The sequence below is a fragment of the Daktulosphaira vitifoliae genome, unplaced genomic scaffold, assembly GCF_025091365.1.
Source record: "Daktulosphaira vitifoliae isolate Bord-2020 unplaced genomic scaffold, ASM2509136v1 Scaffold_1, whole genome shotgun sequence".
In the NCBI taxonomy this organism is placed as follows: domain Eukaryota; kingdom Metazoa; phylum Arthropoda; class Insecta; order Hemiptera; family Phylloxeridae; genus Daktulosphaira; species Daktulosphaira vitifoliae.
In genome coordinates this window covers 53,434,667-53,462,047 of record NW_026099572.1, presented here as the reverse complement: position 1 = coordinate 53,462,047, position 27,381 = coordinate 53,434,667, and the positions used below count along the sequence as shown (strand labels likewise).

The window sequence follows — 27,381 nt, the reverse complement described above, 5'->3', positions numbered from 1 at the left end:
CTTAAACAAAAAAAAAAAAAAAAAAAAAATACTAACTAATTATACTAACATCGATCAGTTATAAATTAAAACTGTTACTAATGAATTGTACACAATTATTGTTTTCGTTAATCCATAATGAAAGGAACAATTCATTGTTCGGGTGCTGTGGTTGTATAAGTTTAATTATTATCCGGTAACAATTAATTTGAACATAATCTTCATTTTGGTGCGTGTCTATTGCACTGTTTAGTGTAATATATGGAACGTTTATCTGAAAGAGAAAACGTTAAATAGCTTTTAAAGGTGTGTGTTCTAGCTTATTGAAATTATAATTATTTGTGAGTATTGACTTAGGGATAGTTCTGTAGAAATTCAAAGGCGAGGTTACTAGGTTATCTGCATAGTAAACAATCATCATGTTCAACTAGTATAATTACAGCAAATTTGTTATTACGGTAACATATAGGTTGGACGGTTAAGGATAAGGCACATGTTTTCTTAATATCTCTAGACTGTTTTAGATTTTTAATTCGTGATCATCCTTCTGTTAGATTAAAAAATGTATCAATTTCCTATATTCTATACACTTAATTTCCATACAAACGAGGAAATACAATCGGACAAAAAATAAACAGCAGCCTCTAACTTTCTAACCACTACTAAAATTAAATACAATTAAGATTCAGCACATGCAAGTATAAAAAGGCTCAACGAGTAATATTTTTAATTGCGTTTACTCTGTGAAGTTAGGAATATTTTATGTAGTGTTCTCAATAATTTTTAATGAGTTAATGTTTACTAGTACATTGAAAGAAATGTCTTATCTCTAATGGATTATCCCCTGTATATTAGTACTAGTATTCACAGAATTTTATAATTCGTTGTAGCTATTACAAGAAGAATTCATCATTAACAAGCATATCTATAAAATTTAGATTTCTCGTTACGTCCAAAGGAATTATTATTTAAATGCGTCATATATCACTATAAATAAGACGTATCCGAGTTAAAATTCAGTGGAATTATTGTTATTATAATCATAATTATTAAATTGAAGTAATTCCCATAATAAGTGCTGCACGTAGAACTTTAATTTTATAATGTTTGTAATATTATTCACAATTAAACACATGACATATAGAGACCGAAATGCAATAACTCTCCTACATTAACGGTACGCGTGTTTATTAAATTAATCAATTTTTAATGAGAAATGGACATTATTGAATTACTATTAGAGTTTTTTTAAGAGATTGAACAATCTTTATAAGGAGGGGCTAAGTCAATACCGGTAATTTTTGAGTTATATATTAATATTGTTGGAAATTTTGAGCTGGATAAATTAGTTACGATATAATGTCAATATGACCTTTATCAAGTTATTTTCAAATAAGGTTAGAATTAAACCATTCTTTTTTAAGTAAGACACATGTAATTTTATCTCATGAAAAGTATATACTTATTAAGTACTCCGAGTAATTAACTTAATTTAAATTCCGTTCTCATGTACTTAGTCCAGTTACTGTGTACATTTTTCGAGTGTTTGAAAATAATTCAACCTATTAGTATGTAATTTAAACATGCATTTAATATTATCAGATGAGTTATGTTGACAACAAAAAATATTTTACCTGACGTTGCGATACTCCTGTGACTCAAGACTTGATAAAATGTGATCTAGCAAAATATGTTAGATGTCCAATGACTGATAACCTTTTCGTTATTCTATTTTTTTTATAGAATTCTGCAGTATGAGTCACTTTATATATTTTTTTCCTTACAAGATATAATTTAATAACTGTTCTCCTTTGATGATTCGACCTAATTTTAAACAATAAGTCGATTTAACTAAAAATTTAACTCTTTAATAAAATATTTTCAAGTAGAAATAAATATTGTTATTTCCATTAACAATTTGTTCATTATGTCCACTGTTTGCAGACGTAGACGACATTTTGTTAGTTATGTTCAGATTTGGTTGATTTAAAGTTACTTTTATGTTTTTAGGGAAAAAAGTTTCTTGATAAAAATGTAGCTCACGGCAATTAGCCTGCAAACAGTCGACGTGTAAAAAATTACACAAAAATAGTACAGAAATTCGTGACCATCAAAGTGTTGTTGTTTATACTTTCGTCAGCTAATACAAATACATACGCTCAGTGTATGCCTATTAACCAGTAATAGAAAAATATGTATTATATTAGTGGACTTGGTGGTTCATCATAGTATTCTCCAAGGACTCCACGTGCACGATCGACTATGGTGGGCGTAAATATTATACACAACACACAAAACGGACACATGTTGCATTTTTTCTCTTGTGTTCGCTTGTTTTGGGTTTTTTTTCTTTACTAATCTTCTATTTCTGCCTTTCTTCTTTGTCGTATAATTACACATCTCCCAAATAAAATAATATCATGATATAGTAATCTGCACAGACCAAACGGTCCTAACGTGTGCCATGACACGATGGCAGGGTATGAATCTACGGACGTCCTCAGGGGAATGGCACATGCTCTTGCAGAAATAACAGACCTGAACGTCGTGTATCAACAACAAACGGACAATTAAACAGACACAAGTCAGTCTGGTTAAAATTAACAGATCGTTAGGAGCTCTGTATGTGCCAAACCGATCTGTAATTAAGAGAGTAATTGCTGCAGCCATTTGCATTTCCCGTGACGTTTCTGAAAACCTGGTTAACATTAGTCGTTATGATTGTCATCTGATAATTACTTGCTCCATCTTTTAATACGAAGACTTATGTTTGGACTGCTAATAATGCAATAAATCATAATAAAAGGAAAAAGGCCTATAGTGATAAATTCTATATTCTAAAGTATTTTGTTTTGATAAATTAAAAAGATATTTTAAAGCGTTTTTTTATATTATTGTAGTGCATCGTTTTATTTATTTAGATCTCCGACCTTAATTTTAGTTCTTTATTAAGTCAGAAAAGTTACATGTATTGTTATCCCGGAAAAAAATTCATGAAGATAATAAGCTTACTAACTAAATAGGTCCGGTAATTTTTTCCTATTTTTACCTATGAACTAGTCCGACAAAAATATAAGTATTCTTAATACGGTTTTTGCTGAACCAACTAGGTAAAAAAAAATGTTTTACTTCCCTGTCCTAAATTTAGCAATATAAGTGATTATAATATTTAGTTTAGCCTTTATATTGTCCCTGAGAGCTATGCACAATACTTATATTATTGTTATTATTATACATAAAACTGTTGGGTTTTACTGGCGGTGTTCCCAATTCAACCAAAATAGTTTGGCGTGCGATATATGCTGGAGGACGAAATTTGTTCGTATTTACTTGGTGCTCACGTATAAACACCCGAAAATGACTATATCGACTGAACTTGAACGGATCTCTTAGCGTTCGTCTATCTAGATGCATTACTTATATTTCAATTAAGAGAAAATGTTTTCATAATATTGCGTGTATAAAAATATTACAAAAGATACTTAACGACATCGATACTCGGTGCAGCAATATGCATGATGCACTTTTTAAGCGTAACTATAAAAATCGCTTCTATTTCACAATATGCATTCAGTTCTTTATTACGGTAGTTATTGTATCAACTTAACTCATCTAACCTATGCCATTTATTATTGTTATTTACAAACATTAAAAAATAATTATTATTATCAGCTGAAAATGTACCGTTATCTACGGTATTAGTAGTATTCGTCGGTTTTCTAGATTAAACATGTGTTTGAAGAGATAAAATTTATCAAAAATCACATTGTAAATTTGGCTACTTTGTCACCATGAAAGAAGTGGTTTTAGTATTTTAACCAATTACTATAGTGTACCGTATAAAAAACTGTCTGGTGTTAATTAAGAGAATAGCCGTTTACTTTTTACTGAAAGTCTGGTCCATTACCCAAGTCGACACATGACACCTGGAAAAAAAGGAATTCCCAGTAAACCGTTTACGCTGTACGCGTTAAATACCCGTATAAGTCTAAATAGAACAATGGAGCGGAATGTTTAAAGTAATTGTAAAAACGCATTGCAATGCAATTTTATTCCTAGTAATGAAAAAATTTCTGACGTAACGCTCCTATATTACAGTCAAATTATAAAAAACCGTTTAATACTTTATAATCGAATTTATTTAAAAAAAATTAATAAACTCTAAACTTCCTATGTATTTTTTGTATAATTTTTGTGATGTAATTTTAGAGGGATGAAGGACTATACAATAGAATTTTATCAATATGTAATGAATTTGAAAAATGAAATCACAGATGTATTATTTATATATTGAGCACCTTGAACGCTGTGCCAACGATTTTATTTTAAAGACTTTTTCCATCACCCATGTTAAAATTTAAAAAATATAATTTTTGTTTTTAAATTANTTTGAAAAATGAAATCACAGATGTATTATTTATATATTGAGCACCTTGAACGCTGTGCCAACGATTTTATTTTAAAGACTTTTCATCACCCATGTTAAAATTTAAAAAATATAATTTTTGTTTTTAAATTGTTAGTATCGAGGGTCTACGAATAACTTGGTCCGATCCTAATATAAATATGTATATTAAGTAACAGTTAATTAAATTAACAGTTGATACTTGTGTATTTTTATTATTTACTTACACAAATTGTTTGACTGAAATGAATTGGGTTTTTCATCAATAACAAAAAATTCACTTTTATTTTTCTAAGTCGCTCATTAGTATAATAGATTGTGGTAATACGGATAATAAATTATGTTTAATAGTTAAATTTTGAGTTAGAAGCATTCAGAAGAAATCAAGACATACATATGCTCTCTAATTTACTCAATTCACATATTCAAATTTTTTATCACAACGGTTGTTATTTTTGACAGTCAAATGAATTAAATATTTATTCAAGCCCTGTGGTTATTTTGTTGCTCCCATTGTTAATTATGAAAAATCATTTTTCATAAGTAATATTCAGCCATTGTACGTTAATAATATGTTCCACGAATGTTGTATTCGACGTTTTGTCTTTGGAAACTGTCGTAGAAAAAAATTGTTAAATAATTTTTTTTTTATCCCGATGCTTTTGGTTTGAAATTTCCTATTGCTTCACACACGTGTCATCATAATTTCTGTGACAACTCGACCCGATTTAACCTAATGTTAATAGTGTAAAATTAATCGTTCTGTTTTCTATGAAAATAAATCCATATTATTAGTTGGATTCAATGAACAGCGGAAAAAAAACTTTGGGTTGGTAATCCCGTTGTTGTTTACTGTCGAACAATAAATGTTTTTATCGGAAATGCATATCCGTTTTATAAAAGAACTGTTGCGGTCAGCGGCTACCATTATGCTGCTGATAATTTGTCACCCTCTGACAAATCTAATAAGGGATTATCCTATTAACTATTCAATTTCCAAAGGATTCACCACCGTTATCAACAACATATCTCAACCACCCTGAGTATTCTTATTGCTGGTATTGTCGTCAACGCTGTTTGTTTTCCTCAACGACGTACATTGTATCGTGTCAAACAAAAGAACTGTACGAGCCCAAGTCTGTAGTCACTCGGTGTGTGTGTGTGTGTTAACACATGTAGAGCCACGACCTACATTGGCTGTGTGTAAGATTCGGTACTCTGGTTTTCCCCTATTAATTGGTACGTGCGATGGATTTTGATTCACCACGCAACATAATTAAGCAATAAATGTGTGAGCCTACCGACCGATTATCGCAGTGGTTGGTAGTGACTGCCTTTTTAATATAAATCTCGTTTATTCATATGTGCCACTTTGAATTCAAATCTTACTGACAGTGGCACATGTCAAAGGAAACAGCATCTGTGCTCTACAAGTCTAGTGATAAATATAACAATCACCAAACCGAAATTGAATACATTTTTACTTAGGTTGCCTAATATTTAAAAATGAAAAGTTTTCAAGATATATTTCTTTTTTTAATCTTAAGATTCATTATAAAATTTAATTTAGTTTAGGTTTAAAAAACGCTTGGCGATTTAAAACGTTATTATAATTTAAATATATAGCTCTTGTCAAACAGTTCTTGTCCTTAGGATTTTTATTAGATTTTTAAAGTTCATATTTATAGAAATACATTTATCTTTAATACTACTAATTAAAACTTAATTGTGATTTGTGATACTTCAAAAGAGTTACATCTTAAGAGTACATTTATGAAAACTTTCATTTAATTTAGTTTTGAATAATGTAGATTAGGTACTATTTTTTACATGAGGGGAAGCAAAAATTTAATGACTAATATTCGGTCCCCTTAATTGTTACTAAGCTAAATGCGGGTTGAGCTATTTTTTTGGTAGATTTTAGTGATTAAAAAAAAAAAAAAAATTCCGGTAATTTATAAATTATACTCTCAATAATACATATTATTATGTCAAGAGTAAACTTGGGATTAATTTTCGTAGCGGTAAGAATCAAGAAACGAGCAAATGTTTTAGCTTTAATGCGAAACTGAGAAGGTATTGATTTTACAATATATGTTTACTTTTTTTTTTGTCTTTGGGTCTGTCACATTTTTTTTTCAGCTCTCGTTGAACCGATTTTTCTCAACGATACGTTGAAAGATCGTATCTAGTTAAAGACATTACCATCAAAAATTAAAAATTTTTCACTTGTTCCCCGTAAATGGTAAAAATCCTTCAAAAAATGACGATTTTTAAAATCAGTAAATTTCGACATTGTTTTAACTTTTTTTTCTAAAAATAATTAGGAACTTATTGAATTGTAAATATTATTTAGTTGTAACCTTAAGTAATNTTTTTCTAAAAATAATTAGGAACTTATTGAATTGTAAATATTATTTTGTTGTAACCTTAAGTAATTCCCTTTTATTTGATATAATATTTTTGAAAATCTGATCCTTTATCTGTCCACAAGAATGGATTCAAAATAGCAATTTTTTTACAAAATTCAACTCTTTCAACTTAACTTTTGAAATTGTTCCGAAAATAATACGGCCTTTAAACAAATGTCAAATTAAAGCTTATAAAACGTACTATAAATTAAAAAAAAATTTGTCCCAACGACTTATCTTCTACGTGCAAACGGCTGCCGTAGTTAAAAAAAAGCAATTTTTGATTTTTTATTTTAAGTCTTCATATTTAAATTGTTATAACTTTTCAAAAAATATATGGATCAACACAAATTGTTGTTTCTAAATACATTATATATACCACTTTTATTCGACATATTTTTTTTTTAAATCTGGCAATTTCTCCTTATTCAGAGGCCGTTCAAAACTTGAAATATTTGTATTAAAAGTAGAACTATTTCAACTTAACTTTTGAAAATCAGCGTCTTTTAAATATATATTATAATAAAGCTAATTTTATGTACTAGAAGTTCAAAAAAAAAAAATTTTTATCGACGACCTATTTTCTATGTACAAATGGCAGTCGAAGTAGAACAATAAGTAGGACTTAATTTTGCTTTTGGAATAATCCTTCATTTTTTTTTAAATTAAACATTATCTACAGATTTGTATCGAAGCGTGTCTTATGATAATGATTTTAAACACTGTCAAATATCATCTATACTTGTCTCTACTATACCACGTCCATACTGTGCCACTGTGCTACCGTTTTTTAATATTCGACTGAAGTTAATTAATTGGTAAATTCATTAACACTTTTTAATCCTAAAATCTGAATAAGCTAAATAATTAAGTATGGTAGTGTTATATTAATTTCCAGATTCATTGTAATTTTCTTTTGTCAGATTCTATTGAGGGGGCATAATTGATACTTTTGCTCCCCTCGTATTTTTACCAAGATTCTGGCGCCACTGATGTTGATGTGTCGTTCTTACGTTAAACACGTCAAAATTATCCATTTTTACCGAAATTTGTATTTTAAAATATTTGACTTATTAAATTTTGGATTTTGGGACATCAAAAATTTAATTAAAAAAAGTTTTGGTATCATGTTTAAACCCCCCAATACTTTGATTAATGTTTGTTGAATTTCCAAAAATAGTATTTTGTCAGCATGGTAAAGGTTTAAAAATATATTATCAATAAAAATGTCGTAATGATACGTTCTAGTGTTCAATAATATATTTTTATGGAAAGTCAGAACTAAAAATATTAACATCGTCTGTTTTATAACAATAGTAACTTTTTAGGACATATCAGTTTATTTTGGGAAGTGAGGGAAATTTTTCTTAATTATGACCCTAATTGCTTTAACTATATACGATTTGTGTTTTTTGACATATTGTCAAACAAAATCGGAGGACCAGTTGGAGCGGAGTAATCATTTATAGTGAAAGACAAAAAGGTTATGACATTGTAAAACTAATAACTTCTCAGCTATGCATCAAAACTAAAAAAAAAATTACATAGGACACAAATTTGAAAGTTTATATTGTAAATAACATTTGAACAAAGCAAACGGAGCTATCCTCCTTAAACAACACAAGTTATTTATAAGAAAAAAAAATTTATATTGAGAATTAGGGAAACGTTTTTAGAAAAAATTTTATGAAATGGAAAATCTATGCCAACCCATCACATACATACTGTTGGCGTATGATTTTTTTCTAGTAACACAATTATTTGTCATTATGTTTTCTGTTGTGCCATCGGCATTTTGTTGTTTTGTATATCGAGTAGACCGATACTGCTGTTAAGGTCGTCTTCTACAATTTAATATTGACATTTAACTAATTTTATTTTTGTATAGTAATAAAGGCTCTCGTTGGTACAAGTCTTTATTATACAAAGCTCGTTATCGGTGTCCGGTCGGAGCGTTCGACCACCTCCGTCGTTATCTCTTGTCACATATTACTAGACTATTTAATATACATGTTATGTATGATGTGCATGAATGTAGTGTACAATACTGGACGTCCACCGGACCTACCGGCGGAGCACATTTCCTGTGGTGAATTCGCGATAACAAACTAGCGGTGGTCGTCACCACACGTCCACTGTGTACGGCTTGTGAGGATATTATTAGGATAATGTGTGTGTAACAACAGAAAATGAAATAAAATATACAAAACCGTGCGGGCTTAAGTGATTTTCGTATTGTTTTGAGCTAAAAACCGTGTAGAAATCGGTTGAGTGCGCGTCCGCCCGTGTGGTCGCCGGCGTGAGAGAATGAGCCTAAACAAACGGGCAGTTGATTCACACCTGAGGCCGTCATTACAACCCATTACACGTGGTGGCGTACCTCTGTACTATATAAATAGTATAAAAACCATGGGAACACCCTTTGTTTGCGTCTTGGGGTTAATTTTGGCTTAGTTTTATAATGCCGGCAAAACAAATTGTCCCCAAAGGCGAGACCGTCCCGCGACGGATCGTCACAGAACCCGGTCGTGTATTGTAGGACGTTAAGGCGACTAGCCAGGCCTATGTGCGTCCTGTCGTACCTATTAACGGAAAACAGAACTAAGTATAACCTCGCTTTTACTTTCCATTGTTATTTCTGTTCCAACATGCATCAAATTTACCAATATTATATGGGTAAAAGGAGGCACCCATATGAAAATACATTTAAAACCATCTACTGATTTCTAATTATAATAAGTAGACGTCGGCATTTTATTCTCTAGCATTTATTTTTTTGGGCTTCTCTTATGAAAATGGGATTTAAAATCTCAACGAATTGAAGTGTTTCTTTTTAATGATAACACTTCGTATGTTTGAGAATATTGCATGATAATAAACAGGAAACATTTTTCATAAAAATTAATTTTAGAGAATATATTGATTAATTTGTTGGAATTTCAATGTATTTTGTTGTGTATTAATTTCTTAAACCAGTTTTCTTTCTTTCTTTTTTAATTATTTATTCAAATTTACAGGGTAATGCAAATTTGATAAGGCGCTCATTTTCTCAGAAATTTGAAAATTTTACATTTTTGAAAAAATTTATTAGATTAAAAAGTTACAATAATACGTAATTAAATAATTTTTTTTTCTCCCTTTCAAGGTTACAGGTCGACTGATGTATGTACACTCCTCCTTAGCTACATATTAACCATGTAACGATTAAAGGCCCATAGGATAACAAAAATATCATATTATCTAGTTCTTATTTGAGAAAATTAAATTTAAGATTTTTTATCTCTGAAGGGATAAAAAAAACTATTTAACTACGTATTCTGTAGATTTCTAAATCTAGTATATTTTTCTCTTAACAAAAATTTAAAAATCTAAGGAAATAAGTGTTTAAGCAAATTTGGATTAACCTGTATACCCAGTGTTAGAACGAGTTTTTTACTTTGGAAAATAAAAGTAATTTAGTATTTTATAATTTTTTTAAACTTATGAAAGTATATTATCAGTTTAATAGAATATAATATAATAAAAGAACATTTTTAGTACATTTCACTGATTTTTTCAAGAATATTTTCAACTTTTTGAGAGAATATTAGAATCATATTTGTTGGCTGTTTTAAAGAATATTATACTGATCCTCAATAACAAATAAAGACCGTTTATTATTTTGCAATCTCACTTATAAATTGGTTGAGTTTATAAATATTATAACAAAAGAAAATTGTAATAAAGACTGAGAATTAGGTGTCTGTTTAGATGCAGTTTGTTTTGTTTTGTTGGTTATGTAAGACAAGTAATCGAATTTCATTATAATAAATATTATAAACGATATACACCTGACAACATCAAAATATTTATCTTATTTTTTGATATAAATAAATTATTATATTGTTATTTGTTTACTATTTTTTTTAATAATTATTATTACGTATCAAAGTACTTCTTTCGTGGGAGGTCTCCAGTTATACTAGATACGCTTTTTGCATTCTTATCAAGTTTCTCTTGCCCTCTTGAGTGGCAAGAGTTTGATTTAGGTATACAATAGTGTATATATATATATATGTATTATTATTATTAAAAAGAGTATACTATTACTTTATTATAGTAGTGTCTATATTGAGCAGTTGACCCTATTGGGAGCGTGTCCGGTGTTACGCTATATCTTATTTTCCTATCGTATTTTTTAGAGATCTTTGACTATCGAAGAGGTTATCGGCGGATCGGATCATGTCTAAGGTTAATTTTCCAGTACAAAAAGTACTGGAACACATTAGTTTGTCCAATTTGTTCTCGATATTCTTTTAATGCTCAACTGATATTTTATTATTATAGATAAATATTTCTATTTATAGAACTGACGTCCTAATTAGTCGTTAAAAATAATAGTATATCGTTCCTGTTTACGCTAAACATACTCCAAGAGTGGGTTATTACTAAAAAGAATATACTTTTAGTGACAATTAATTATACTAAACTTCTTTGTATATAACAAGAATTGATCACTGTGATTAATATTACTTAAAATTGAAAATATATTTTTTTCCTTTGTATAAATATAGTTAATCGGGTAAACATTATATATAGTTTGTACAATTTTTAAAAATGCATATTCTCAAAAAACCAATTTTCGTGCTCTGTGTGTTTTGGGTGAACGGGGTTACATTTAGTGTTTAATTGTATGAACCACGCCAAATACGATTTTTCTTATGACCAGTTCTAATTTTATTTTTATGAAGTTTGATTATGTATTTCAGAAAAAATAGTTTACATTTTAAAGGCATTACACATGTATAAAGCTTTTCGAATTATTTTTTATTTAGATGATGAAATTATGCTATGAATTTATTCATGAAACTATAATTTGACGAAAGTATCGTTCGAAAATATTGTTTACATAAACGGCAGCCTTGACATTACAACAACATGCGTTTCTACTCACATGTGAAAACAATAGTTTGTAGTAATCATTATTGTAGCACCACTAATAAACTGATAAGTATTATTACTTTTTAAAGTTAATCTCGATCGTCCAATTACGTTTGGACGAGTGATATTAAATTACAAAACCTAAGATAGAAGAATAATTCATTTTTTTGTATGCCTCTTGTTGTTCTGTTCGAATACGACCAATGGTTTGTTAGTGTGTATAATAATAACCCTGACCGAAATATCACATTAATATGTGATATTCGTTTTTCATCTACTGTTCAACTTTTTAGATTTTACCTTGTTTTACTTGTTTATACCCAATACTATTTTTGACATTGCAATAGACGAGTCCTTCAACATACTGCCACCATATTAATAATTATTATAAATTAACATTGAGAGTTATTAGCATCTCACTTTATCGATCGGCTAACTAACCCAGTTTTGTGTAGAATAATTTTAAAATAAATTTTATTTTTATTTTTTTGGGATACGTTCATGTGTATGTTTAAACAAATGCAACAAATACTGTCTAAGTTTTCAGTTTTCACATGCTATTTAAAATATCCGCGGTCTTAAAAAATTAGGTCGACGTCAACACTTTGCACACTAATACGATATTTCCCCTAATTGAATCGAAAACGTTTCAGATGTTCAGCAAAAGCGCTGTGTTTAAGGGAATTTGAAGTTATAAAGATAATTTTGTACATATCCGTATAATCTCAATTACCACTAAAAACTTTTGCGAACAACTTCTGAAACGTTTACGATTCTATAAACGAAACACACTGATAAAAACCAAACACGCCGATCTTATCTCTTAAGGTCGTGTATATATGTATTAGTGGCGCTATTAATTTTTTTTTTTTAAGTTTATTTGTCAAAAGCAGCGACGGTCATAATCGAGCAAAATATTTGTGTTTGTATTTAACATAAAATGCCAATTTGTTTTTTTTTAAATATAAAATATTTCAAAATTGTATAGCTGTATTATTTTAATCTATACGTAAATAATTAGGTCAAGTTTCCAGACGTTGAGGTTTAACTTTGATATTACAACAACCTCAATAACAACTATTGTTGTCATTTTATCTTGTAAATCATCTTGTTAAATTATAGGTGATATGTCTAGACCGTAGGTAAAGTAAGTGTACTCGTGGTAGTGTAGCATAGTCAATTTTCTGTGAGTTGAATCTATGAACTTATCGAAAATGAAATACTTTTCTTGGATAGATTTTCTACTTTCAGACAATGGCGGTAGTTATATTTTACTATGTCTCCGCAGGCTTATAAATATGTCGCGTGTGGATGTTAGTGTCAGGGTGATTAACTTATCAGATAATTTTGTGTTACCAATATTCAATATAACTGTTATTGAACTACAATTATAAATTATCCTCCCTGCCAAGTATACCTCGTTTATTAACGTGACGATACAAGTTGAAAATATTTGCATTTTAACACGTTAAAAATGTATTAAAAGATAATTGATAGTATTTAATTAAATTATGTTCTTTATGAATAAGAAAAAATGAAAACAATCTAGCGCATGTGTGTAAGCGTCCCGTGTTTATTGTAAATAAATTATCCAATTAATTATTTTTGTTGTTTTAGGTTTATCGGAGTCGTCTGAACAACTGCATCATGTGGTGGTCAGCACCGATATTTGTAATGTTAGTGGAGGAGGAGGAGGAAACAGCGAAACTGCTGGTACGGGTGGCGAATATGACACTTCTGCTGAGGAAGACAGGGCGGCGGCGGACACTATCGACGAGCTCAACAACCGACGTGACGTCATTGAATCGTCAGAACAATCTGAACCGTCACCCGCTATAGTTATACCGCTTCATCATAATGTTACTTTGGATGGCGGTGGCGGTGGTGGTGTCGTTGTCGTCGATGATGTGGTTACGGTGGCGGTAGATGAAGAAAATGGCGGCGGCAGCGGCAGCACGGGAACGCCCAGCATCGGCTATGGGTCGCCGGCGGTAGATGGTGCGCCGGTCGGTAGGACGTCTTTCGATGCGGAGGAGGAGCCGGCCGTCGCTGTCGTCGATCGGTTACAGCAACAACCGGTTCACGGCACGACAGACGAACGGCCGACCGACAACGTGTATGTACGTCGCGATGATATGAACTATCAGCATCAGCAAACTAGTCTACCGCAGCAGCAACAACATCAAGTGGTCGTGGTTAATCAGCAGCAGCAGAACAACAACAACAATAATAATAATAACAACCACCGATACGATATGTTGGTGGCACAGAATTATCAACAGTCCAAGTACGTCGGCGGTCGTGATTTAATGACCATGTTCCCTCAAGTAGTGGCCACCATTGATGGGCAACAACAAGACGACGATGACGAGTTTTACGATCAATATCAACAGCAGCAAGTCTTTCATCAACAGCAACCCAAATTCGAGCATATTGTATTGAAACAAGAAGTGCACGATCGGATCTCTCACAGTATGTACGCGACCGCTATTGATTACTTTCAAGATCAACAATTATCAGTTCAGCTACAACAAGAACAGCAAAACTGCTCGAGCCCAGGAAGTTCGGCCGAGGGTTACGACGAAGAGGTAGTAGCCGCAGCGACCAAAGGTGAGCTATTAGACTTGCACTTGCCACCCTCCGGTAGAGACGATGTAGCCGTCGGCCAGTCTAGTGCGTTTGCACACCTCGTCGCTGTTCTACACAGTGATTCGGACAGTGCGTCGCCTCTCCAAACTCACTACCAAGACGACCAACAGCAACAAGGGTCACCCACGGTTGTATGTCAACCGCACGTTGCTGACCACTCGTACACACCATCGTCATCAACCGAACAACAGCAACAGCAATTGCAACAACATATTTCGCAAAATCACTCGACCGGCAGCGGTTATCATCACGTATCGTCTGGAAATGTAATTCATCAAAACAATGTTTCTAACATTACAAGGTGAGTTAATTACTATTTTTTTAGATTTTGGATCGAGTGTCGCTCTCAGTCTCATTAGTCATAATCGATTAGCTACCTAATTAATGTACTATATCTAATTTTCAATGCATCTACACTAGTAGTTGGTTACGTTACGTACAAATTGAAATAATATTAAATTATATACATTAGATTTAATTTCGTACTGACCGACCACGTGACTGCTTTGATTTCATTAGAGGTAATCTTTTTAATAGCGTCTGATCAATTATCAGACGGTTACAAGTGATATCAAACTTCAGTTTCGGCACATAATATAGGACAATTTTTATTTTTGGAAACTATTGAACGTCGTGTGCGCGTGTGTGTTAACCTTTCAGTAATTACTCCAATAACACAATTTCCTGTCTGTATTTGTCTTGTTTCTCTATTGTGTATTCCATAGGAATGCCCTGGATGTTATTTTTAGCCGTATGAAACGGCGACCAATAATCGAGGGGCTTAATGTGCACCTTAAATTTTATGATTTAACAGCACAGAAAAGTAATGGTCTGACTCATTTTATTGTAACGTCGACCATAATGTGCACTCTGCGAGCATGTAGAATTATTATGAATGTTATCAAATCAAACATTAACTACGTCTATACTGTCAAGGGACAACTCTCTTGTCCATTGCTTTCTGCATTTAACATGACGGCATTGAATGACATTATTAATACCGTTTTTATATTTTCTAACAAATTTGAATGTTATAAAATATATCTTATTTTTAATTACTGACAACTTGCTTTTAACGTGGAAAATCAGGTTTATTTGCGAAATATTAACATTTTATCTACGAGTATAAATGACGTATTAATAATATATTTATTAAATAAAATCATAATTAACCTATGTGTTATATTAAAAATTTCAATTCTCTAAAACACATTTAACAACTTTAGATCATTGCTAAAATTTAGTTTTTGCATTAATTTTTCCCTTTTTTTCTGCCTTTTAAATTGAAGTTGCTAATTTTTTATTGAAATTGTCCGTAAAAATTGCGTTTCGTATGCATAGTGTGTTCGGGTCGGAGAGGAAGGTTTTTATTAAAATTGTGGAATAACGAATATTGCGTTATCTCCAATTATTTTTTACTAGTATGACTAATACTTTGATAAACGAAAGAATAGAATATACGTTCGACTCCTCGATTCTTTCTGATCGACGAGATCAAATGATCCACAGCATAACATAATCCAGTTTTTTAGTATCCAAGTTAATAAGAGTGCATTATTTTTGCACTGGGTGCTGAGTGTATTATTAAAATGATCCAGTTCATTTGTGAAAAATTCACGTTTTCTGAAAATAATAATACATTTAATATTATAATATTTTGTTACTAAAACGGGCGAGGTCGTATGCCAGTCGTGCTTAGACCGTAAATTACATGCACTTGTCGCCAACAACTACCTGACGTTTATTGTATTACCGATATGATGCNCAACAACTACCTGACGTTTAGTGTATTACCGATATGATGCAGTACACGCGTGTCGTCCCCTCCCTCCCCTCGCCGTTTGCGATTATTAGCTAGTAAATCATTTTTTTCACTTTACTTTCTTCGTTTCTTTTTTTTGTTTAGAGATTTGTCGAAAAAATAAATAATAAGAATTGATTTTGTAATGCGCTAACAGGATTGTCCGAGCACAAACGTTGCCGTAACAATAACAAGTAATAATAATTATATGGAATTATTCTTCTTAGTGATTCATTGGTTCCCAGAACAAAAACCCAAACCATCAGCACAATTGGACCCTATGGAATATAATATGTTGTGTGTGTAATTACTACAGTACTCTATCGGCCGCCGACCCTATTCTCGACTCGTATAAACATTTTCTCCCGTGTCAATACGATAATATGTTTCATGTATAATTTTATTTGTAGTATTGGTATGTCCATTATTCGTTTTTAACAGTTCTATCTTTAAAGACGTTTAATAAAGAAAATTCTTATCCGGTACTGGCCGCCGACTGATTTAAATCATTATTATTTATTAATTGCCTTTATCTGTATAAATGATATTGTGAATTTGTCTTGGCAGATTTTACGATTACGTCTCTTGCGCCTTGACGTTTTATTTGCTCTTTTGGTTATTTAGTCAATCGTTTTTTTACGAATGAAAATTATTGATTCTACACTTTTGAATATCACTTTCCATAAACATAACACAGTACCGGTACAATGACAAACTTATTTGATATTAATTATTCTATTTAACGCGTTTTTATCATTATCTTTGGAAATCTTATAATAATTCGGCCAATAATATTGTCGTACCGTTTACCGACTTGAATGATTTAAAAAAATAAAACGAGTATGTTTTAACACAATGGTTCATTATATTTTTCTCTAGACCACCGGCGAATCTATTGCGTTTTATCTTAGAGATTGTTTTTGCCCTAGATTCATTTACATGAAACAACTTACTTCAACATACAAGATACTAGAGAATTTTGTTTTATAATCGCATTTATTTATTTATGCCAGCATTTGTCTAGTACAGTATTATAAATTTTCAATTGTCACATTACAACGTGTCCCCTCAATTGCTTTCCCTGTGAATAACGTTAACCCGTAGTCAAGTGCGCACTGTTTTTTATCCCTTCCTTCAAGTCGACTTAATGAATAAACGGTAATTGTTCATCCAACACGTTCTCGTATGTGTGTGTGTGTGTGTGTTTGTATCATTGCCCATTGTGACCAGGCAGGCATACACATACATTCTACATAATGTGTGCAAAGACCGTGTAAATTCATTATTGCTCTGAAACATTTGTATGGAAAAAAATAAATGTTATATTCATGCTGGCGACCGTTTTTTTTTCCCATCTAATTTTATGGACGCGATTTAAGTGTTTTTGCGCGCGCGCTCGCCAAGGACAACGCCGCCGCCGTTGCACCGTTGCCTGTATAATTTTATGTTTGTGTGCCTCCTCCGCCCGCGTCCTTTTTATTCCAACCTTCCAAGCATTACGGCCAAGATGGACAGTGATAATATCGAGTTTTCCAATCCAACTTGGACGCTTAATTATCGATACGACCTTTATTCAATCTGGTCGAGTGTTTTACGAAAAACCATCGATTGTTGTTACCACCAAAATTTAATTACACATTTGAAGTCATTACACAACGAATGTATATTATTTGTTTGATTTTATTGAATTTACACAAAAGAAAGCCAAGTTGGCCTTGTGTGTGTCTAATAGAAATGCCGCCGTGCTTGTCTTTTGTTGGGCCGTCGCATCTATTGAAATACGATCGGATAGCGATGCCGAAGTCTATTTATACGGGCGCGGTCTAAAGAAGGCAATCGGAGATGAAAATGTATTGCAATGTACACAACTTTTATGACGACGTTTCATCATCGTCACCAATGAGGTTTTGTCACAAAGGATCGACGGCCGCTAGGACTTTGCTTGCCTAAGCACAAATTCGCTGCTCCGACCGACGTGTACCCGGCCGAGCAGTCGACGTACACACATTTTAATAATAACAAACTGCTGGAGAGGTGATGGTGTCCGCCGCCCACAGCCCGCTTTGTTCGTTCCAAGAATCTGCCGTCGTGTTTATACTTTAACTGCTTTTTTTGTAATTGCTCTTAACGGATCGTTTTTTTTTTCCTTTCATACGCCACCTCCCCACGCGCTTACGTCGCCGTCCGCTTTTGTCCCAACGGTCATTCCGCAACACAACAATAGGGGGTTGTGTCCCGTTTCAGTGGGTGCCCGTGTCGCGTGCAGGTGACCATCTTGGACATCGACCGTGAATCCTCATGCGGGGGCTGCTGACAGTTATTCCGGGCGAATGTGGGTAAAAAATACGGTCGTTGTTAAAAATCTATACACGTGACCAAAAACGGACTCGGAATCTCGCGTAAAGGTACATCAATCTCGTTTCGATGAGATTTCTCAGTAAGAACAATAAACAAAACGATTATAATAATAATAATAAATATGTGTTCGATCGACCAGCGGTCTCGCGTTACATAATGTGTCATAATAACAACAAACGATGACGGTTATTATATTTATAATAATAATAAATAAACGACTAGCGTTCATTTCGTAATTTTTTATTTTGGATTTTTAATTATAAAAAAACGTTTTCACCATCGCTCGAACTCAGTCTTGAAACATGTTTACACAAACGTGCACTGCCTGTTTGAGGACAAGGCCAACACACGAAACGCATCGTAAAACATTTATTAATATTTGTCTTGTATTAATAATCATGTTATTCGAAATCGATCATTTTTGTTACAAAATCAATTATTTGTCACGGTATTGTTCGTTTAATTTTTCCTGACGGCTTTTGTGTGTGTGCGTTTTTTCCTCTGCGCAAGCGATTTGGTCGACTATCAGTAACTCCGACGACTCTGAGGTTTATTGTTGTTCTAATAAATCCAACGAAATCTTAATGAAATCTGCGGTATTGTATTGTTATTTTTGCTTTTTGAGAAACCCGAAGAATTCGCGTTGGACACCGTTTATCTTATGCGGCTTTAAACACACATACGATCACGTTTTAACCTGAAACCGTTGTGACATGTTTTCAAATCCAAAATCACGTTTGTTATCATCTCTAGTGTTACTGAAAAATATTAAGCTATTTGAAACCGTTTCAATGCGAGTTCTACAGTCTTAATATCGACTAAAACTTAATTTTATATATTAATTTGTTATGGCGTTGGTTGTAAAAGTAGTAAGACGCGTCTAATATATTTACTGTAGTGTATCAGTTAGTTTTTTAAGAATAGTGAGACTATAGGGGGTCGAGTAAAAAAAACTTAATTGTCCTATGTTTATTATTATTATTTTTGAACGTACTGATAAAACTTTCTACTTATCAGTTTGCGATTGAAAACATTCCGAGGAGTTATCATGTTCTCATCTATGTTCATTTCGAAGGTCTGTTTATTGTTTTTTTTTTTTTTAGCTATGAGCTAATGTGTAGGAAAAAGAAAGAAACAATTTTTTTTTTGTGTCAATTCGTGCTCAGGCCGGCGATTCGATAGTTGCCGGTTAAAATAATTATCCAATCCGATTGAATAACACGCGTTCGATAAGCTAACCCAAAACAATCGTGTACCCCTCCTCTCTTGTTTTTGGTGTCCCAGTGGTCCGTGGTTATTATGATGCTCGTCCGAGGCTGAACGTGTCGCCCGACAAAAACATGGGCGGCAAGGTCGCATCGTAACGCCGTTACCGTGGAACTTTGTGTTCGCGTCGGGCGTCGTGCAACAACAGTTGGTGCGAAAAGGGCTTGTCAGGCGGATCTCCAGAGTGTCGTTATGTATGACAGGATCCGTTTCGTGATAGTGCTGCCTCAGTAAGCGTTGATGGTCCCCCTTTTTGTCGCGTACACACTATCGATTTAGTCGTACTAAAATATTAAAATTTAATTTTTTTTATCTATTCCATGAGTAGTACTTCCATGTACCAGCGGAGTAACAGTACCGGAGGAGGTGGAGGCAACTTGTACCCGGCGTCCGTACAACAATACTTCACGCCATCGCCCGACTTGGTCAGTCAACACGCCAACAATATCATCACGTCCGTGGCTGGAAATCACATGTGGTCGACAGGTAAGTGTCGTCGTCGATTGCGTTTTCATTCGACAAAAATAGCGTCGATGTGTAACATTTTTTGTGCATTTTATAGTTGTCCCTGAAGATGGAAATTACTCCCCGTCATCTAAACAGCAAAGCAACCAGAACGGCGGTCTTCCAGCTTTTGGTCAGCGCTTTGCCACCCACACGTCTTCCTCTTACACGGGTGTCGGCGTATCATCCAGACCGTCGTCGACGTCGTACCATCCTATTGTAGCCGCTGGGGGTTACCATTTGACCAACAACGCTGGATCGGACGCGGCAGCCACTTTGCAGTGGGCCCATGGTTATCCTAATACCGACGGCTCGATAAACTACGTCACTATGTCAACCAACACCAATCCAACCGCTGGAGTGAGGAATAGATCTACAGCTACGTTTTCTGCAGCCGCTTCTCTTTCAGCCAGTGAGTATATTTCGTTATCGTTTACTGAAATTCCTCGGCAGTCGTATTTTTTTCCCGCGATGTGCCACATAAACAGTAGCCTACAATGTTATTAAAAAAAACGCGCGCCGCCCAGTAATAATGTGTGTTAGGGTAAAACGACACGGGGGACCCATTAGAGAAAAAACTACAATCGATTCTGTGTTGTTAAACAACTTTTAAGGGACGTCGGAGCGCCCCCCGTCGCCAAGGACGGATAAATAGGTGTCGGCAGTGGTGGGGGCCACCCAAGTGGACAGGGATACTATGCCACCGCTGAAGTTGCGAAGGAAAAACAATGTGTGCTAGGAATCGTCCCTTGTTGTAACTCGAGGTGTTTGTTTCGCGCGTATGAGTGACCGACCGCCGCCGCCGCCGCCGAATCTGTTAGCCATTAATTTACTGTAATATAAACGGGACATCTTCACGGCCGCCATGGTTGTAGCGTACACTTGTTTAGTACACGTTCACCACACGCATAACTTGTGTTATATATATATATGCCGGCAAACACGTGTTTTCCCATGAGTTGGCGAACGTTTACATGTCTTTAGAAGACCCAGTAAACAATGTTGATCACATTTCGCACTAACGGTTTTCGTCCCTTGTCCAAACACCCACCCACGCGCTGATTAATGATCTAACAAAAAAATCCTAATAAATAATATTAGATGTGTTTTCGGTACTTGGCAAAACGCGTGAATTCTGTCGATCTTAGGTTTTTTTTCTCTTGCCGTCGACAATATTCGGGTTTTTTTTATTATTTATTTATAACATTTTATACAGGCAAAGCCCTGTATAAAATTGTGTACTTTTCAAATTGTGTGGGTTTATTGTGTACTTTTTTTTAACCCTTCAAGCAGTAGTCATGTTATGTTGTATACCAAACAAATGCTTGTAGACTGACTACAGTGTTGTTATTATGTGTTTAGAAAGGGAAAAAAAAATTGTTTTTATTAAATATTAAATCGACTCTGCATTTTTAATCGTTTCTTTTAATAACAACAGTTGACTTTTAAAATCCTATTATATTTCGGTGACAAAGATGTTGTCTCATAACATAATAAATACGTATTGGCCATGCACAGCATAAGTATTTTTCGACACTCGTGATTATTTAATTTTTCAATACAGACGTGTAAAAGACCAATACAAAAAAATATTTATAAATCATCAGTAAACGAATTTAAACTCGACTAAATTATCCAAATACATAATATTTTGTTGTTATATTATTTCATTGGATCAAATNATTTATAAATCATCAGTAAACGAATTTAAACTCGACTAAATTATCCAAATACATAATATTTTGTTGTTATATTATTTCATTGGTCCACGTTAGACGAGTATTGGCATACACATTGTAACTGTTGCGTAGAGATTTACTATGGAACCCGTACGAAATAAAATATTAACTAGGTTGAGCCGTTAACGTTGTTATCGCCGTGTTTTCCGCTTAAATCATTTTTATTCGGTTTAAAGAACATTTTTCTCAAACGGTGTATGCCCTACCACGTCACATTTAATGCGCCTGTTATTTTTTTTTTATCGCTAAATATTCCTTTCTTTCTCGTTAAACCATCGGCGGCCCGAGCTATTTACGTACGAGGAAAACGGAAGCTCGTTATCGTCGACGAACAACGGGAAAAAAGTAGTTACTGAAGTAGTCCATTGTTGCAAAAAAAATAAGTAAACCTACAAATTACTGAATTATATATGCACCGTCGTGTTGGAGTACCGATCAATAGCCTCGATCCACTTCGAAACCATTAGCGAGTCGAGTCACCAACTAGTCCGTTTTATTGTCGTGCCAGGCGATTTGTTATTCGAAAAGGAAATTTCATTGTCCCTTATTTTTTTAATTTTCAATTAAACACCCAAATGTTAATTGTGATATGTATTTATTTAATGACATGCTCTTTTTCATTTGGACTGATATTGGAAAATTGTGATTCAATCACATGTTGAACGCGAAAGCGTTGTTTTTTACCAGCACAATCGTTGACTAGCCATATGATGCGCGTAAAAAAAAGGCATTCTTCGAAATCCGACTCTTGTGCTCTCCTCCTAATCGGATAATATCGACACGGTCGTGTTTCATTTGTTTTTCTAATAATATTTATACCCAAAAAATATTATACCGACACATCGTTGTACACGTGTTAATCGTAAGGGACATTTGACGGCGGTCAGTCTGCGATAGAGATGCGCCCCGTGCAACCGATACGTCGCTGTGATTATCATATTATTACAACATTGGCATGGGATTGTTTTTATCGAGGCGGCGTGTGTCCGAACAGGACGGCCGCCGGCGAAGGGTCATGACATTTAGTGTGGACATCGACACTGCTGTTGTTGGTGGGTGTCCATTAGATATTTGCTCCGTATCGCGCACGAGGGACGCGCTAAAATATTATCGAATCTATTAGACCCCTTTTTTTTTTTTTTTGTTGTTTGTATTCCCAATATTTGCCCATCGGCTCGTGTGCTGCTGACCACCGGCGGTCGTCAAATATTTATCCATAATTTCGTGGCGCTAAAAGATCTTTACCCCGACCCGGAATCGCCTTAGTAGGTCTCTCCTATTGGATTCCGCAAAACGCACAGATTTCTTTTTACAACATCACACCTTACTTGCGTTGATAATATTAATTTACAAATCCTAACCGCCGGTTTGTTTTTTTTCCGCCGTGATCGTGAATGTACAGCCGAGGACTTGTTAAGAGAGTGCGTCAACTGCGGAGCCATATCGACGCCACTGGCCATTATTTGTGTAACGCTTGCGGACTTAATCATAAGATGAACAGGCCTTTAGTGAAACAACCTCGACGGCTGGTTAGTAGAGTGCCCTACTTTGTACTTGGTAATTTTGCATCGGTTGCATGCTAACCGTACTTGGCTTTTATTGTTCTTCTTTGAACATAAAGCTTTTTATCGGGTGCAAAACAAACGGGCATCTCTCTCCGTCGTCCAGGTAAGTCGCGTCGTCGATATCAACGAGTGAGACGACACCCTTGTGGAAATCCCTTTGGCCAGTCGTCCGGTTCATGTCGTTTGCGTTTGTTTATCTCCTTTATTTTAATAGTTCGAATAAGTCACGTTCCACGTTAATAACGCTGGCGGCATCATTATCACCGCCAGGGACATTGTTTATTGGTTTTTTTCGAGTGTACACAGAATTACAATATTATTTTTTATTTTGTTGTTCCAGTGGCTTCCGCCCCGAGCTCGTCCGGCACTGGGGATTTTTATAAGGGCACTCTGTATCACCATGTGCCCACGAATTACGGAAGATCACCTTCCGGAGCCAGTGCACTGGAAGAAAAAACAACCAGGAGAATGGTACGTATACAATTAACTACACTGAGCTCTTATTTATTGTGGTCGCGTGTGCCGTTGAATTTCCCTTTTGGTGGTTTTCATGGAAATTGTAGAATTTCGACGCTTTTTTTTTTAACAAATNCAGGAGAATGGTACGTATACAATTAACTACACTGAGCTCTTATTTATTGTGGTCGCGTGTGCCGTTGAATTTCCCTTTTGGTGATTTTCATGGAAATTGTAAAATTTCGACGCTTTTTTTTTTAACAAAAAGACCACAATATTATTGTGTGCGTTAAGACTGTCGGGTCGGATTATCGTGAAGTCGACGTTCATTCATGAAAACTAAAGCGATACCTAACCAGTGCCGAAAACATACAAATTGATCACGTAGTGTTTACGGCGGTTAGGCTGATAAGAATTTGTGCGAAGGTCGGGTAATATTGCGGTCTTTCTTTTTATCTAACGGCATTGGGAATATTTTTATTATTAACGTTTTTTCGCATTTCAACACATTTGTTTACCGTTTTTGCTCGTGAAAATGTTACAAAGGATTTTATTGTTTTTAAATAGCAAAATGCATCGAGGCGCCAAGGATTGCTATGTACTAATTGCCAGACAGGTACCACGTCGTTGTGGCGGCGAAATCAATTGGGCGAGCCCGTTTGCAACGCTTGCGGTTTATACTACAAACTACATGGTGTAAAAAGGCCATTGACCATGAAGAAGGACTCTATTCAGGTAATTTTTTTTTCACTTAAGTTTGAATAGACTTCGAACGACGCATGTGCAACCGTGAACTGGTTAATGGCAAGTGATTGTAACGGAATTTTTTTTTATTGCAGACGAGAAAACGCAAACCGAAAGATGGATCTAAAGTTGAATCCGAAACTAAGAGGATCAAAGTGGAAATACGTGAGTGTAATTAATATTTTATTAAATCCGTAACGTGTGTTCGTCTCTCGAGTAACTTACTTGATGTTAACGAGTCGAAAAAAATGCATCAATCACGAGTTCGTTTTCCTCTAGTTATTATCATAAACCATTTATAATTAGTCATTGTTATACAGTCGTTACTGATAAGCAAATTTTTTCTCATTATTTAATTCTGTTCTCTATTGTCACATAGCTAATTTCAATAAACAAATTTAATGTAATATAATATATTTTTTGCTTTTCAACGCGATTTCTTTCCGTTGGAGAATTTCTCTTTGAACAATACAAATGTATTTATTCTTAAATTATCCAAATTTTAGTTTTAACTATTGATGTAATTAATTATAAAGTTCGAAATGATTATTTAATTAATTGATATTATTGTTGTTGATTTTAAATTAATTCAGTGTGTGTTATTTGGAAATAATACATTTTGTTTACTCCTATTGTTTCATAGGAAATTCTATTAAGGCTATCATTGAGTTGCACGAGTTGTGCATTTACTTATTATTAAAATATGTGTATAAAATTTCATTTACTAATCAAAATTTGTTTTTGATAATATTTTAGCATCTGAACATAACTACAGTGATTGTCATAGAACGTCTGGTAGTGTTTTAAACCATGGAAGTGTAAGCAATGCTCTAACTTATACCAGCATGTACCAGACAGCAAATATCACTCCATACTACGATGTCATTAAATCTGAATCTCAAGATCCCATCAACAGCCCTCATATAGTTAGCCTTGCTTCTGCTAACAATAATAATAACAACAACAACAACAATAATAACAATAACACCAGCAACAAAGATAGACCCAGTGTGTTGTCTATGTCTGTAATATCCTAAAAGATATTTGTTAACTTGTTTTTCCCTTGACTATTCTATAAAATGTTATCAACTTGTTGGTTTTTTATTTTATTACTATTTTTACTTTTATTGCATCTCTTTATCTTTTACGAACAAACAATTTAATTATTATGTTATTTTATTTAATTATTATTATTATTATTATTTTTATTATAATTTACCTTTAGATTTACATTACTGATGGAAATGTAGGCAATTTTTTTTAGAAACATGATATTATTTAGTCTTTTGAAAAAAAACCTCTAAGCAAAGACTGTGTTGTATATTTTTAATAATTTAATTTCAGGAACTTAAATACATAAGCTCATTTTAACAGTAAATATTTATGGCCTATTTGTATAGTGCATTTTATTATCATTCACAAGTACAATATTTTATTTTTATGTTTTAATTGAATCTCTTTAGACATTTGTGTTTAGTAGAATTATATTGTACATACTTACTAGTAAGTATTTTATTAATTTATTGTAAATAATTGATTTATGTTGAAATCAGTTGCTTAAATAACTTCTGACTTGCAATGATATCTGATAATTGTGATTAGACAATATTTGAAATCTCTTAAATTTGTGATACATTGATCTTAGATAATAATTGTTAACTTTATCTTAATATTATAGCATGATTTAAAAACTTTATATATTATTTAAGATATTTTATGTTATAATGATGTAATTATTCTATTCAAGTTAAGCAACTGACATTATTTTATTTAATTTATGTGAAAAATCAATTTATTTTTAACTCTGAGAAGTGCATTTGTTTGTGTTATGCCAAACTAATTATGGTTGAAAATAAATGTATTTGGTTCTTTATTTGATGTTTATTTATATTTTATTAGACAATAGAGTATTCCTTAATTTATTATTTATCTTATTTAACTCATTTAAACATTTATACCATAGTTATATAAAAATGTTAAAATATTTTCAGCTATAAAAATACTATTTACTTTTTAGAACAAAGTACATGTTATTTTTATATTATAATATTGCATAATGCTTTTTTATTGCTTGAGCAGTATTTATGTGTTTAAGTCGCAGGTTATCTGATTGTTAGAAAGTTGTAATTTTTTATAATACTAAGAAAGTATAATCACCAACTTAATAGTTGCTTTTTTTAATAATCATTAAAAATTCTCTTTTCATTACATACATGTTTGGTACGAAAAAAGTAAAACAATATCAAACCGGGATGCTTCGTTCTTTGCACTCCTTTACTAGTAACTGAAAGTTTTAAATACTTATAATAAGAATTTCAAAAGTAATTTTGTTTAATAGATGTTTTATTATATTTAAGTAACTAAAATTATATTTTTGATGACTTAATATAAAAAATAATCTTCAAAATGGTTCATTAACAATGTCATTATAGTATTTATTGTTATTTTCATAACATGTATGAAAGATTCCTTTCAGGATAAAAATAGTTATTTATTTTAATTTAGATTGCTGTTTATCGATTAATTATTAATAGAAGTTAATCAAACAATTTGAGAGAAATAATTCTAATTAATTTTATGTTGA

At 33.1% G+C, this 27,381-nt stretch overlaps 1 protein-coding gene across 1 annotated transcript in view; it reads left to right on the top strand.

The window, feature by feature from the left end:
- The window catches only part of LOC126904762 (box A-binding factor-like), a 38,378-nt gene extending 12,234 nt beyond the window's left edge, over positions 1-26,144 (top strand). The window contains exons 2-8 of the mRNA XM_050683988.1: positions 13,333-14,665; positions 20,118-20,275; positions 20,352-20,705; positions 23,938-24,068; positions 24,621-24,788; positions 24,893-24,962; positions 25,554-26,144. Of these exons, the coding sequence (XP_050539945.1) occupies positions 13,333-14,665; positions 20,118-20,275; positions 20,352-20,705; positions 23,938-24,068; positions 24,621-24,788; positions 24,893-24,962; positions 25,554-25,834 (2,495 nt within the window). The 3' untranslated portion in view covers positions 25,835-26,144. The remainder of the gene's footprint in view (positions 1-13,332; positions 14,666-20,117; positions 20,276-20,351; positions 20,706-23,937; positions 24,069-24,620; positions 24,789-24,892; positions 24,963-25,553) is intronic.
- The last annotated feature ends 1,237 nt before the right edge of the window (positions 26,145-27,381 follow it).